This window comes from Barbus barbus, assembly GCF_936440315.1.
Source record: "Barbus barbus genome assembly, chromosome: 34".
Classification (NCBI taxonomy): domain Eukaryota; kingdom Metazoa; phylum Chordata; class Actinopteri; order Cypriniformes; family Cyprinidae; genus Barbus; species Barbus barbus.
The window spans coordinates 4431125-4446089 of record NC_136762.1 but is presented as its reverse complement, the minus strand read 5'-3'; the positions used below and the strand labels follow the sequence as shown (position 1 = coordinate 4446089).

The following is a 14965-nucleotide window of genomic DNA, read 5'->3' as shown; positions in this document are numbered from 1 at the left end:
TTATGCATCTGTAACTGCAGGTTAAATGCATCCATGTCCCCTCTGAGATACATGAACTGTGTAAATACATCTAAATGACAGTCGTGCAGGGACAGTCGTGGCCTAATGGATAGAGTCGTACTTGTAACCCCAAGGTTGCAGGTTTGAGTCTCAGGTCCGGCAGGGATTTTGCCTTTTTGCATTTACTTGTACTTTTACTTTCAGTACTTTAAGTATGTTAAGATTTAAAGTACAATAAATATCACATACTTTAAGACTTTTACTCAAGTAATATTCTAAACGGTGACTTCAACTTCTACCAAAGTCATTTTCTGGTAAGGTAACTGTACTTTTACTTGAGTATGGCTTTCAGGTACTTTATACACCACTGCCTTTAAGAGACGATTTCAAAACTAGTGTATGCAGGGAAGCAGAGCTTTGACACAAACAACATGTTTGCAATGCCAAAGAACTCGTCTTGAAAGAACCAGGATCAATTATTTTTTTTTTTTTTTTTTTTTTTTTTTTTTTTTTTTTTTTTTTTTTTTTTTTTAGGCCTGTCAGTAACACAGATAACACATGACAGTACGTATGTGTAGTTATGCTATCATCATTCACAGCCTTTTTTTTTTTTTTTTAATATAATTTTTTTTTATTAATTAATTAATTAAATTTTATATACCCTTTTATTTAACCATACTATGACCGACAAGACCAGGGGACAGAGAAAACAAGAGAGAGAAAAAAAAAAAATAATAATAATAATAATAATAATAATAATAATAATAAAAAAATAATAATTATAATTATAATGATAATAATAAAAATAATAATAATAAAAAAAAAAAAAAAAAAAAAAGGAATTAGAAAAAAAAAAAAAAAAAAAAAAAAATTGTGGATAAAGTCAACAGAGAAGGGGGAGAGAGAGAGAGGAAAAAAAAAGAGAATGGGGGATAGAGAGAGAGAGGATCAATTATTAAACCAAAGATTAGTCAAAGATCAAAGATTGGAAGAGAGATTACATAAACACTCAGAAAACCCTCACATTTCCTCTCATCCTAAACACGTCGCTCTTTCACTCCCTCCTTCAACGAGATTAATTTGAGGTTCATTTGTATTCTGTTCTTAACGAATCTATAAGAGGCCTGCATATTTAATGAGCCGACTATCTCACTTACACACCCTGAGTTACAGTAAGAGGCTGCTGGGAAAGGCAGGATGTAGATAATTGGGCTCTCATTAATAATTGATCACAGAGATTATGCCAATGAACAGCATTACTAACACACATATTTGCACACACACACACACACACACACACGTGCACGACTCATGCCATCCGGTTGGCACTCTTTCATTGACTCGTATCATTCTTATCTAGGTCAGACAGCAGAAACACAACAACCGATGAAAAGTGAAATAATCTCCCCATTTCCACTCTTTTATTGTGCTCGCTTTCGTTCTCTCTTTCTGCCTTTCCTATCTGCTCGCTGAGCTCTGGCAGAAATATCAGCTTCCAGCCAGGACTGTGTGTGTGACTGCTTAGCCGTAGACTGAGGCTGACAGATTGTACAAGTGAGCTAAATTTGACACAACCTCCCATTTGGAAAGCAATTATTAATTTAAAAAAATATATATGCAAATAAGTGTGATAAAATGTATAATATTAAAATGCATTTTATTATTAGAATGTTTTATTTTAATGTTAATTAAAATATTTTTTATTAAAATACAAAATCTTGTAGGGTTTGAATTTTGGTTGTGTATAATAAATCGCTTTAAAACAATATATGTCTAAAGAATGTCCCCTTTTTACAATAATATAATATAAAAAATATATATTATTTAAATATTTTATTATAATGTAAATGTAAATGTCTGTAATTTTTTTTTCTGGAAAAAAAATACATGTCTATATAATCTTCACTTTTATAGAATATAAAATTAAAATGTTATATTAGAATATTTTATTATTTTTAATAAAAATATAAAAAGCTCTTTAGGGTAGGGTTTAAATTTTGGTTTGTCTCTAATAATTATAATTAGCTTAATATAAAACATATGGAACATTGATATGGAATATCAATAATATAATAATAAAATGCATTGTGTTATTAGAATGTTTTATTATTTTAATGTTAAACCCTACAATAATTGTTTTTTATTAAAATTATTATTTTTTTTGTCTATAGTAATTTATAATTAGCTTTATGAAAACAGTATGTGTGCACGCGTTTTTGTGACATGAGGACATAAATTTGTATAATGACACAGGTATTACAAGGAGATGGTGACTTATGAGGACATTGCCCCATGTCCCCTCTTTTCAAAACGCTTCTAAATCATACAGAGTGAGTTTTTTGGGGGGAAAGTAGAAATGCAGTTTCCTGTGAGTGCTAAGTTTAGGTGTAGGGCAATAGCACATACAGCTTGTACAGTATAAAAACCATTACGCCTATGGGATGTCCCCACTTTTCACAAAAACAAACGTGTGTGTGTCTGAAGTTGAATGAGCCGCTCTGGTTGGTGGTAATGGTGTAAGATGTCTCTGGTTTGTCAGGGCTGGTTTTCCAATCTGTGTCTCTGATTGGCTAAAGTGAGTTTCTATTACCTCAGAGAATAGAATACACTCTCTTCTCTGTCTCTCTTCTCTGTCTCTCTTCTCTGTCTCTCATTTTGAGGTTCCTCGGGCAGTTCTGCTGGTGTTCCGAATATATTACGTGTGCTCTGACTCTAGCACAATGAACTAAAGGATTTTCTGAATCCTACAGGCTAACAGACTGAATTATTGATATCATACACACACACACACACACACACACAAAACCTCAGGCTGTTTTTCAATACAGAGAAACCTGATCTGATTCCTTTACCTGATTCAAGTCTGATTCTAGTTCTTTTGCACAAAATTTACCATGGTAACTGTAGTTTCAGCCAAAACACAGAGGCATGTAAAAGTACATAGAATTTATACAAAATTATGGGGAATAAATAAATAAATAGGAATGCATGCATCTAAAAATAATGCTCTATTTTTAGATATTATTTATATATTTAATATTATTATTTATATATTTGCTTAATTTTTTTTATAGACTTTTTATTTTAATAAGTCTCGCTTTTTGTGGCAAATCTGTGTCTGTTTTTTTCCCCTTTTTTATGTTCTGACCATGGTCAAAATTAAATTTTTTGCCCCCAAGACTGAAGACCTCGGTTTACGGTTACATGGAGCGATTGAAAATGTCGGGCTGTTGTTGGGGTCAGAGGTTCAGGTTTTATTTTGTCTGTAGCCTGAGGGTTGTGTTTTCTTCTGCTCTGTTTCTGTTACATGACTTATGGAAGTGACCTCCTTATTGATCTAAATTTACCACAACCTGTGTGCTGCTGTATTATCACAGAAAAGCAGAGATTTTTTAAAGGTGACTCACCACTAGCGTCACCACCACAGAACAGTTGTGATAAATAATGAGGTTTCCAGAAGACTCACCATTGGCCAGCCAAACAAGAAGCCCCGCCCCAAACTCAAGCCATTTGCTGAGACATTGTTGCTGTGTTAGGCTCAAACAAACAGCAATGCTTTGACAGCACCACACACTTTTCAAATTACCTGACAAATTGTTCGCTTGGTACATTAATCTGAAAAACAAGACAGTATTTTAACATTAAAACAATTCATCTCTTTAATGTTTCTGCTCAGTAATTTCTTTTTTTGTAAAAAGCAATTATTCTGCAGTAATTTCTGCACCACTAGCATCAGTAAACAGACCTTCTGTAAGAATGACTGTTTTCAAACAGGTTTTTTGGCCATTGGTCAGCTAAGAAGGACACATGCCATTGGCTGAGCCATTGTTGCCGTTATGTTTTTAATAGCACCAAACACTTTTCAAGGATAAAGTACTCATTTAGTATATTAATCTGAGATATGAGACCACATTTTAACAGTATAGCAATTTACACAGCTCAGTTTTAATGTTTCTGCTCTGTAATTGCTTTTTTGACAGCAATTGCTGCTATCAGAGTTCATATGAGTTTGTCATTCTCAGTGTAGAACGCATTGAAACTAAATTATCGATTCTGCCACTGTTTGACTGGAATTAAAATGCTCAGCTTGTGATGGTTTGGTGTTTTTATCCATTTTATTTTGCAGGTGTCATCTACACTACAGATCTGTTGGACCGAGAGACGCAGGACTCCTATTGGCTGACGGTGTACGCTACTGATCTGGGAGTGGTACCGCAGTCAGCAGCACTACAAGTGTACATACAGGTAAATTAGTGTGCATCGTGTGTGAGATTAGATAGATATATAGATAGATAGATAGATAATGTGTGATAAATCTGTGTGTTTGAACAGGTTGAGGATGTTAACGATAACGCTCCCCTCACATCTGAGCCGATGTATCATGCCACCATTCTGGAAAATTCCCCGAAGGACCAGTCCGTCATTCAGATCCAGGCGCAGGACCCTGACGCCACGGCAACCGAGCCCCGCCTGTCATTCCGTATCTCCAGCGGCAACCCGCAGAACTTCTTCAGCATCAATCCGCGCACCGGTCAGTGTCCTGTCAATCAAACTCCTTCTGTGTGATGGATAGAATAAATTACTGTCAGTTTTAATAAGTTGAGTTTGTATGTGTGTCACTTAAAAAAGTACCATGGTACAGTGATCGTTCTATCCATCCATCTATCTATCCATCCACCCTTTGTTATGTACATCTATCCAACTTCCATCCATCCATCATTCTATCCATCTATCTGTCCATCTTCCACCTATCCGACCATCCATCCATCTATCTGTCCATCTTCCATCTATCATTTTATCATCCATCCATCCATCGTTCTGTCTATCTATCTATATGTCCATCTTCCACCTCTCTGTCTATCCATCCATCTGTCCATCTTCCATCTATCATCTATCATACTATCATCCATCTATCATTTTATCCATATATCTACCCATTCATTTATCTATCAATTTATCTATCTATCCATTCATCTATCTATCTATCTATCTATCTATCTATCTATCTATCTATCTATCTATCTATCTATCTATCTATCTATCTATCTATCTATCTATCTATCTATCTATCTATCTATCTATCTATCTATCTATCTATCTATCTATCTATCTATCTATCTGTCTGTCTGTCTGTCTGTCTGTCTGTCTGTCTGTCTGTCTGTCTGTCTGTCTGTCTGTCTGTCTGTCTGTCATTTGTATATACTGTGATTTACCATGGTACCTTGTCTGAAAAAAACATGGTAATACCTTTTGGTCTTTTTTTTTTTTTGGTCTTTTTCTGAGTGTTTTAGTCTTTGGTGTAGATAAAGCTAATTATTCCTTCCTGTGCATTAATTAATTCTGCTCATTTAGTATTTAAATTCACAAATTTAAATATCAGCATCTGGGTGTGTGAGTTCTTGAGGTCTGTCGCTGTTCTCCGCATTATGACATCATCGTTTGAGCTTACTGTAAATCCTGGCTGCTGATTGGCTGGTGTTATGGATTTGCCTTTGATTGACAGATTAATTTCATAGCCACAGGCCCTTCCCTCCAGCCACACGCCCCATAGTACATGTCAGCAGGAAGCGCCGATCCTAATTAAAAACTTTGTAAAGGTCACAAAAGGTCAAGCTGTCAGAAAGACAGAAGGCAACAGCAAAAGGGAAGCAGCCAGAGAGAAAGATCAGAAAGTGTTGTGAGGTTTGATGCAATAAGTTTGTTTTCATAAACGGTATTTCCTGAAAAACTCACAACACATCAATTTTCTGCAAACTTTTGTCTGTGTGTGTGTGTGTGTGTGTGTGTGTGTGTATGTTTGTTTGTGTGTGTTTGATCTAGAAGTTCGATCTTGTTACAGATCAATGTCAAAGCACTGGTCACCATCTATGGATCCTTCTGGAAAAAAGAGTCTAAATAAATGTTACTGTATCTAATTATCTACAGTTCTATCGTTCTGTTGTGTCATCCGTCTGTCTGTCTGTCTCTCTATCTAGCTATCTAGCTGTCTGTCTGTCTGTCTGTCGTTCTAGCCTTCTATGTGACGTTCTATCTGTCTGTCTCTCTATCTTGCTATCTAGCTATCTGTCTATCCGTCTATCCGTCTGTCTGTCTGTCTCTCTATCTAGCTATCTAGCTGTCTGTCTGTCTGTCTGTCGTTCTAGCCTTCTATGTGTCGTTCTATCTATCTATCTATCTGTCTGTCTGTCTGTCTGTCCGTCTATCGTTCTATGTGTCATTCTATCTATCTGTCTGTCTGTCTGTCTGTCTCTCTATCTTGCTATCTAGCTATCTGTCTATCCGTCTGTCTGTCTGTCTCTCTATCTAGCTATCTAGCTGTCTGTCTGTCTGTCTGTCGTTCTAGCCTTCTATGTGTCATTCTATCTATCTGTCTGTCTGTCTGTCTGTCCGTCTGTCCGTCTATCGTTCTATGTGTCGTTCTATCTATCTGTCTGTCTGTCTGTCTCTCTATCTTGCTATCTAGCTATCTGTCTATCCGTCTATCCGTCTGTCTGTCTGTCTCTCTATCTAGCTATCTAGCTGTCTGTCTTTCTGTCTGTCGTTCTAGCCTTCTATGTGTCGTTCTATCTATCTGTCTGTCTGTCTGTCTGTCTGTCTGTCCGTCTATCGTTCTATGTGTCGTTCTATCTATCTGTCTGTCTGTCTGTCTGTCTCTCTATCTTGCTATCTAGCTATCTGTCTATCCGTCTATCCGTCTGTCTGTCTGTCTCTCTATCTAGCTATCTAGCTGTCTGTCTGTCTGTCTGTCGTTCTAGCCTTCTATGTGTCGTTCTATCTATCTGTCTGTCTGTCTGTCCGTCTGTCCGTCTGTCGTTCTAGCCTTCTATGTGTCGTTCTATCTGTCTGTCTGTCTGTCTCTCTATCTTGCTATCTAGCTATCTGTCTATCCGTCTATCCGTCTGTCTGTCTGTCTCTCTATCTAGCTATCTAGCTGTCTGTCTGTCTGTCTGTCGTTCTAGCCTTCTATGTGTCGTTCTATCTGTCTGTCTGTCTGTCTGTCTCTCTATCTTGCTATCTAGCTATCTGTCTATCCGTCTATCCGTCTGTCTGTCTGTCTCTCTATCTTGCTATCTAGCTATCTGTCTATCCGTCTATCCGTCTGTCTGTCTGTCTCTCTATCTAGCTATCTAGCTGTCTGTCTGTCTGTCGTTCTAGCCTTCTATGTGTCGTTCTATCTATCTGTCTGTCTGTCTGTCTGTCTGTCTGTCTGTCCGTCTGTCCGTCTATCGTTCTGTGTCGTTCTATCTATCTGTCTGTCTGTCTGTCTGTCCATCTGTCCTTCTATCGTTCAATGTGTCGTTCTATCTCTGTTATCTATCTGTGTGTCTGTCGTTCTATCATTCTATCGTTCTATCATTCTATCTATTGTTCTATTGTTTTGTCGTTCTTTTGTTCTATCGTTCTTCAGTTCTGTCATTCTGCCTTTCTATCGTTCTGCTGTTCTATCTTTCGTTCTATCTATCTTTTTTGCAGAGGTGTGAACTGTTTGATTTCAGACATGTATTTGTTTGTTCTAGTGAAAGCTGTCTAAATGTTAATCAAACGGATGCAGGCCTGGCCTCTGCTCTCACCTGTCAGCATCATGAGAAAGGCCTTTCAGCCTCGTCATGTTTAAATACATGTGTGTAACAGAGACGATTACACATCACCATCTAGCTGGCACACACACCCCTGCTCTGTTTGTTGGGCTTTTATTTGGAAACTTGTTTATCTGTTTATGTATATAGATTACATGAATTATTGATGCCGTGTCAAATATACCGAGCGCACAGAGAGAGATGAAATTACCGCTCTCAGGAAACTTCATTCAATTCCAGGTTTAAATAAAGTACACATGAGGAGGGAACTTGTGGAGAAGTATTGAGCAATTCAGTAAAGTTGACTTTAGAGGTCATTTTATTATTCCCCTATAAAGCAGTTGAAATTGATGTTTCTGAGATTGCCAGAGTTGATTTGTATAACGTTTCTTTTCAAGCGGAGAACATGATGCACAGCTTTGAAAATTCAGACCTTGTTATGTGTGTGTGTGTGTGTGTGTGTGTGTGTGTGTGTGTGTTTAATTAATGATATCTTTGAGTCACTGGAGTTTGTGCGTGCCGCAAGGAAATGTTTATTTATTGACACATTTCTGAGAAAACAGAGCCAGGGTGTGTGTTTTTTGAAAGTGTGTGTGTGTGTGTGTGTAGTCAGCATGGTTGGAAGCAGATGTTATGAGGATATTTTGATGATGCACTGCAGCGTTTTGTGAAGGTGACTCCAAAACAAAACATCTTTAGTTCTTTCACAAGACTGGAGTTTGCACACGCTCCCTAGACATGTCTGCGCTTCTTGTTTGTGTGCTCCCTCGGCAGTCTAACACATCTGCTGGGACAGTTAAAGTTATATTGTAGTTTACACACATTGCCTGGACTGATCCCTGCACTGAGAAATGTGTGGTCTCTTATGATAGTTTACACATGCTTCTGAAAGATTTCTTTACTGTCATGGGGGACATTGCTTGTACACTTTATTGCTTTTGCAGATGTGTCTGTAACTGAGGAGTTTATACACACCTAAACAACTCAGTTGATCGATAGCAGAAAGACAGCCTCTGGTATCAATACTGAATACAGGCAACTAATAAAAGGCCAGAAGAGGAAAATAATAAAATCTTAGCTCAGTCCAAAATAATTAAATTCATCTTTTCAAAAGTATAAAAAAGAAACCGCAACACTGGGCCAACCAACCCCAAAAAATAAAATAAAATAAAATAAAAATCAATACAAATATAGATAAAAAAAAATTTTTTTAATGTATTATTAATATTATAATAATAATATAATGATTATGGTTATGTTTATTATTATTATTGATGTTATTATTATTATTACTAATATTGTTGTTACTATATAATTAAATAGTAATAATAATAATTTTGCTGTTTTTATTTTTTTATTTTGCTATGTTGTTAACGAATAACATATCATAATCATACCTTTTATTATCATTAATTTAATATCATATAAAAAAATAAACCACCACCAACAGCAACATAAAAAAAATATAATTAGTAGTAGTAGTAGTTGTAGTATTTTTTTATTATTTTGCTTTTATAGCCTTGAGGGGTGGGATTGCTTTAGGAATAATGAGTTAGACGGGAAAGACTGAACATCGTGTTGGTTTCATATGGATTACTTCATCACAAAATGTTTGTTTTGTCATATGACTTACTTCATTTAAAAGTAGACACAAGCTTTCTATAGAGATAACGCCCATGTCTGTGTGTTGAGTTACAGTTCATTTTAGTGACGTGTTTCAAAAAGCAGTTCGCGGAGACAGAGAAGACAAAGAGCGCACCCAGTTTGTTTTCTTTTTTTTTCCAAAACCACAAAGTTTTGTTGTAATTGTGAGTGTACACAAAAAAGTCATGTTCTATTAATCAAAGCCTACTGTTGCTGATCCACAACACAGGTCCTCTATGGATTCAGTGTATTCTGTTGCTTATGTACAGTGATAAATTTATTTAGACCGTCTGGGTTGTACACAGATGTGAGAAATTGCACCTTTTGGAAGCGCGTTTAAGCTTATTTAAGTTCAGAGTCTGTTCTCCCTAGTGCATCTACAAACAAATGCAGAACTGAGCAGTTTACACGCGCTCCCTGAACAACATGAGCAAAACTCTAGTATTATAGTTCATTCACCTCAGTTTACTGACACTCTTCCATTCTCCCTAAACATTACAGCCTTCTGAACACACTTCATAAACTCCTGAGCCGTTTCTACATGCTCCCTAAGCATCATTTTGCTCTGATTTATTTGCTCTCATTGTGCTTCCAAACATCCCACCAGACGCTACACATGTTGTCTTGAACGGGTGGATGGATGGACAGATGATTGAATAGGTAAATATATGTACGGATAGATGGAGGAATGGATGTGTGCCAAAATTATGTTTTTGTCACACCTGCCAGTAGCGGGTGAATTGAGAATATGTAATGGCCATAAATTTATCTGACTTATACATGTGTGTATATGTATTTATAGAAAAGGTTTTTCCTTGCATGTTTTCCCATTATATCATATCTTAGCCAGCATCTATGTGAAACGTTACCTCTCATAACAACATCAAAACTCATTTTTTGTGATTTTCTCTAATGCATGGAACAGATCACACGTGTCCCCTATGGGATTCTGTAGGGGGGTGAAAACATCTTTTAAAATAATTTCCCGTGGCTTTCCACTGAGTTAGAGCTAAAAGCTCCTCTGCAGTCAGTAAACAGAGTCTCCTGTAGATGAGGCGACAGCAGCTCAAGAGTGTGTAAGATCACAGGAGGAGAGCTAAACACAAACACTTCCATCATTATTAGACAGTCGCTTCAGCCGAGCGCATGAACGTCTTTCATTTCATTCACTTACGTCAGGTGAAACAGCCAGAGCCACACTGTCGTTCTAGCAATTCAAACCACGCATTGTGTAGCGGTTCCTAACTCGATTTTATTCACTCGTCAGTCACAGTCTATTTGGACGGATGAACGGTCAAGTCTTCAAACTTCTACAACATTGCTTGTTTTCAGCTTTAAACTCTTCAAAAGGCTTGCGAAATCTCGCTCTTTCTCTCTTCTGCTTGTCTCAGCAGTAATTTTGCGTCTCTGTGAATCTCGTCTGCAGGTTTCACACATTCACGTTTGGTCTCCTCCAACCCCGAGTTCTCCTCCTCGTCTTTCCTCCCCCTCCGTCTCATCCTCTCTCATCTCTCTCTTATCCTCTCCTAACACCTTCCTCTCCTCCCTCTCTCGCTGTATCACCCTCCCATTCTCTCGTTCACAAGGCCTTACGTGTCTTTTTGTCTCTTTCTCGGTTTCTTACTCTTCCGTTCCTCTGCGACTCCTTAACATCCTTCCTCATGATGAAAGACTCTAAGAATAGCGCTCTCTCTTTCTCTGTCTGCTGCGGCTCCGATAATCACTGCTTCTTCTACAGCATGTAAACACCCTGTTTTCTCCGTTCTTGAACCAGCGATACGGCGTGGAGATCCACATTCGCTCTGCTCACCGTGATTGCAATTGTTCTGATTATCCTCCATAATGGATCATTTGGAATAATAGATGACTCCCGGAGTTTTATCAAAAGCATCGTTCATCATTTCTGCGATAACATGGCCTGAAGAGCAGTAATAAGCCATATCTTTAAAGTACTTCTCTGGTGGAGTTTCTTTATAAAGCATTACGTTTTATCTGTAATGTACTCACAGAATTATGCCAGAAATACCCAAGAAACGTATGAACCCACGCAGGACCAGTGATAATAAGAAATGTCTCTTGAGCAAATCAAAATGATTTCTGAAGGATCGTGTGACACTGACGATTGGAGTAATGATGCTGAAAATTCAGCTTTGATCACAGAAATAAATTACATTTTAAAATATATTAAAATTGCAAGCAGTTCATTTAAATTGTAATAATATTTCACACTGTTTTTACTGTATTTTTAATCAAATAAATGCAGAATGGTAAGAAAAAGAGCCTTGCGCAAAAACAAAACGGGCTTTTGAATGCTAATGTACATTTGACTAGTTACTTAGAAATTGTAAATAGTTATTGTGATAACTTTTATTTTAATAGCTCAAAATTAAAAAAAAAGAAATTTTGAATGCTTGTTTAGTTAAAGTAAATATTTGCATTTAAGTGCTTGCATAAAATGTGTTGTGCATTACTGTTAGCATTAACTATTTGTCAAGAAAACAGATTTAAAATTATTTTATATTTATGTGATTTTTATTATTTTTTATTTATACATTTTATATTTTTTGATGTATATGTGCAAATTGAATAACTGATAAAGAGTGTTTACTTTAAGATTGCTTTACGTATTAAAGCTTAAGTTTGAGATTATATTAAATTAATAAATTATTATTAATATCAAAATAATCTTTATATATTTTATATATTAACATTATGAAGGTATTTACGTTTTAATATTTAAAAATTCATATTTAAAAGGATTAATATATTAAATAAACACAAAATCAAGATGTAAGCTGATGTTGTTTTTATCAAACGACATACAGATAAAATTCCTGAATAATCAAATGAATCACGGTTAATTGCTTTGATATATCAATAATCTCTGTTTGTCTTTATAAAATAGTTATAATTAAAGCAGAAATACTGAAAATAGCTGTTCAAGTGGGTAAAAACCGGCTCAAACCATTTACTTGATAAAAGTATGCATTTAAATAAATCTTGTTTAATCATGTTGTTTATTAAAAAAGAATCTGTGTAAGACTGCAAAACATTTTTCAATTGGTGCAAACGACCGTCCAAAGGCTCGCTATAAATTATAGATGCCGTTTTGACATTTAGAAAAAGCGTGCAATTTAAAAAGCAGCATGAATCGCCTCTGTGCTGAAATCTGCCACTCTCTTGTTTCTTTGTCTTTTTCAGACGGCTGTTGATTTATAGATGCAGTGTGATCTCAGCATGTATGTGTGTGTGTGTGTGTGTGTGTGTGTGTGTGTGTGTGTGTGTGTGTGTGTGTGTGTGTGTGTGTGTGTGTGTGTGTGGCCGGTTTACGTTCCTTTGGTGTGCGTTTCGAATTTATGACGCCGACCCTGCTAATGAATCACAGACACTCATATGGGCCAATTCCCACCTGCAGCCATTCGACGCACAAAACACACGCAATGCCAGCAGTTTCCAAAGGTTTTGACGTTATTTTTATCCACGATGAGTTTCTTGGGAAATCAATGCCTCCCGTGTGAACCTTTAACGACTGTGGAGGAACAAAAGACAAATGCACCGTGAAATAAATGCATGTGGCGATTATAAAATAATTCAAAAACTAAAAAGATAAAAAGAAAGCTACATCTCATGCATATTCTACACGCAACAGATAACTGGCCTGTATAGGTATGCTGTTGTATACTATTGCTGTTTTAGTTAATTGCTTGTAATCACTCGTTTCTCTAATTAATATGCTAATTCCAGTGAATGCAGCTGTTCTTTAGCTAAGCGCACACTCATTTTCACTGATTGGATCCTTATACAAAGACACCCTCATTAGCAAATCTATTGCTGTTAGTTAAAAGTAGGTTAAAGAGATAGATCGCCCAAAAATTATAATTTTGTCATTTTCTCACGCTCATGTTACTTATGAGTTTTTCTTCTCTTGAACACAAAAGTCGATATTTTGGAGAATGTTGGTAACCAAACAGTTGATGGTAGCCATTGACTTCAATTGGATTTTTTTCCCCCATACTATTAAAGTCAATGGGTACCGTCAACTGTTTGTTTACCAAAATTCTTCAAAATATCCTCTACGGTACTCAACAGAAGAAAGAAACTCAGGTTTGAAATGATATGAGGGTGAGTAAATGATAACCAACTTTTCATTTTTGGGTGATCTGTCCCTTTAAGAGAAACTTTTGACTATGAAAGTGTGCATCTGGGGGATTTGTTTTTTTGAGTACCCTATATTATGAACGTCGCATAAAAAGCCTGCGTGGGTGTTCGGTGTCCAACATTAAAGCTCTAATCCGTCCGTTTTCCCCCCGTATGCGGACTTACTTTCCCACACACGCCAGTCAAGAGTGGTAGCTGTGTAACGAGCCTCTGGTTGCCATGACGATGAGATCAGAAGTCTGTAGACGTTAAGACCCCGCTTGCCCACTATGACCAGTAAACCCCATTCAGGTAGCAGCAATTATCCAGTGGGGCCTCAAACGGACTCTGTGTGTGTATGTGTGTGTGTGTGTGTGTTACAGGCATGATGTCATCAGTAAACTTTTGTCTCTGTTCTTTTTGTTTGCCCCCACGTTCCCCTCCTCTCCCGTTCTCCTCTTTTTGTTTTCTCCTTCCGTTTTTTCTCTCTCTCAGTACAAGTGCCCTGCGCCGCTGTAACTTGATTCAACACAGCCGCCCCCTCTCTTTCTCTTCCTCCTTGTGTCTCTCTTCATCTCTGATATGGGTCAGTAATGGGGCGCCCTGGGATGCACCTGATCAGAAAGCATACTTAAGGACTCGCAGGCACTTTGACGAGCCACAGAGAACGTTACTGAAGGAGCACATCAGCAGGGCTACAAAAGTTAAAAAAAATCAACATAGCAAAAATTAGTTTTCGTAGTGATGAAGTTGAATCTTTTCTGTAATTTAACTTAATTATTATTATTTTTTTTAAATAAATTGCACTACCCACATTCCTTATAGGTAATATACCAAGGCTTTTTTCACCAAGCCTTGGTAAAATATCTCACCAAGACTGCATTTATTTGATAAAAAATACCGTAAAATCTGTAATATTGTGAAATATTATTGATATTTAAAAAAACTCTTTTCTATTAAAATATAATGTGTTCCTGTAATGCAAAGTTGAATTTTCAGCATCATTACTCCAGTCTTCAGTGCCACGTGATCCTTCAGAAATCATTCTAAAATGCTGATTTGCTCAAAAACATTTCTGATTATTATCAATGTTAAAAAGAGTTGTGTTGTTTAATATTTTGTGGAAACAGTGCTACATTTTTTTTCAGGATTCTTTGTTGAATAAAAAGTTCAAAAGAACAGCATTTATTTGAAATATAATTTTTTAAATATTATAAATGTTTTTACTGTCCCTTTTGTTCAGTTGACCTATCGGTAAGCCCCTCCCCTCGAATGCAGACTAGCCAATGGCAGTCGAGTATCAGTTGCACGGGGAGAGGAACTCGGACATCTTTAGGTTTCAGCGCCATAGAGAAACATATTACGATCCGAAGCTCGCATCAGTTTTATGGGGTCTTTGCTTCAAAAATGGAAAAACAATGTGCCTGGGGTACTTGTAACACTGATTCCAGGTATCCAGAGAGGATGGGCAATATAATTTATTTTATTACATTTCCTGAATCCAAACAAAACAGCAAAACCTACGTAGTCCCTACGTATTCAACCCCAATACAAATGAAGACAAAAACGTTCATTTTCTGGTTGTCATACACTCATTAAGTTACAAT

At 36.7% G+C, this 14965-nt stretch overlaps 1 protein-coding gene across 1 annotated transcript in view; it reads left to right on the top strand.

Annotated features, from left to right (window-relative positions):
* Positions 1-14965, top strand: part of LOC306854200 (protocadherin Fat 3-like) — a gene marked incomplete at its 5' end in the record, with an annotated part of 90891 nt that overhangs the window by 14527 nt on the left and 61399 nt on the right. The window contains 2 exons of the mRNA XM_079392025.1: positions 4127-4245; positions 4333-4531. Of these exons, the coding sequence (XP_079248151.1) occupies positions 4127-4245; positions 4333-4531 (318 nt within the window). The remainder of the gene's footprint in view (positions 1-4126; positions 4246-4332; positions 4532-14965) is intronic.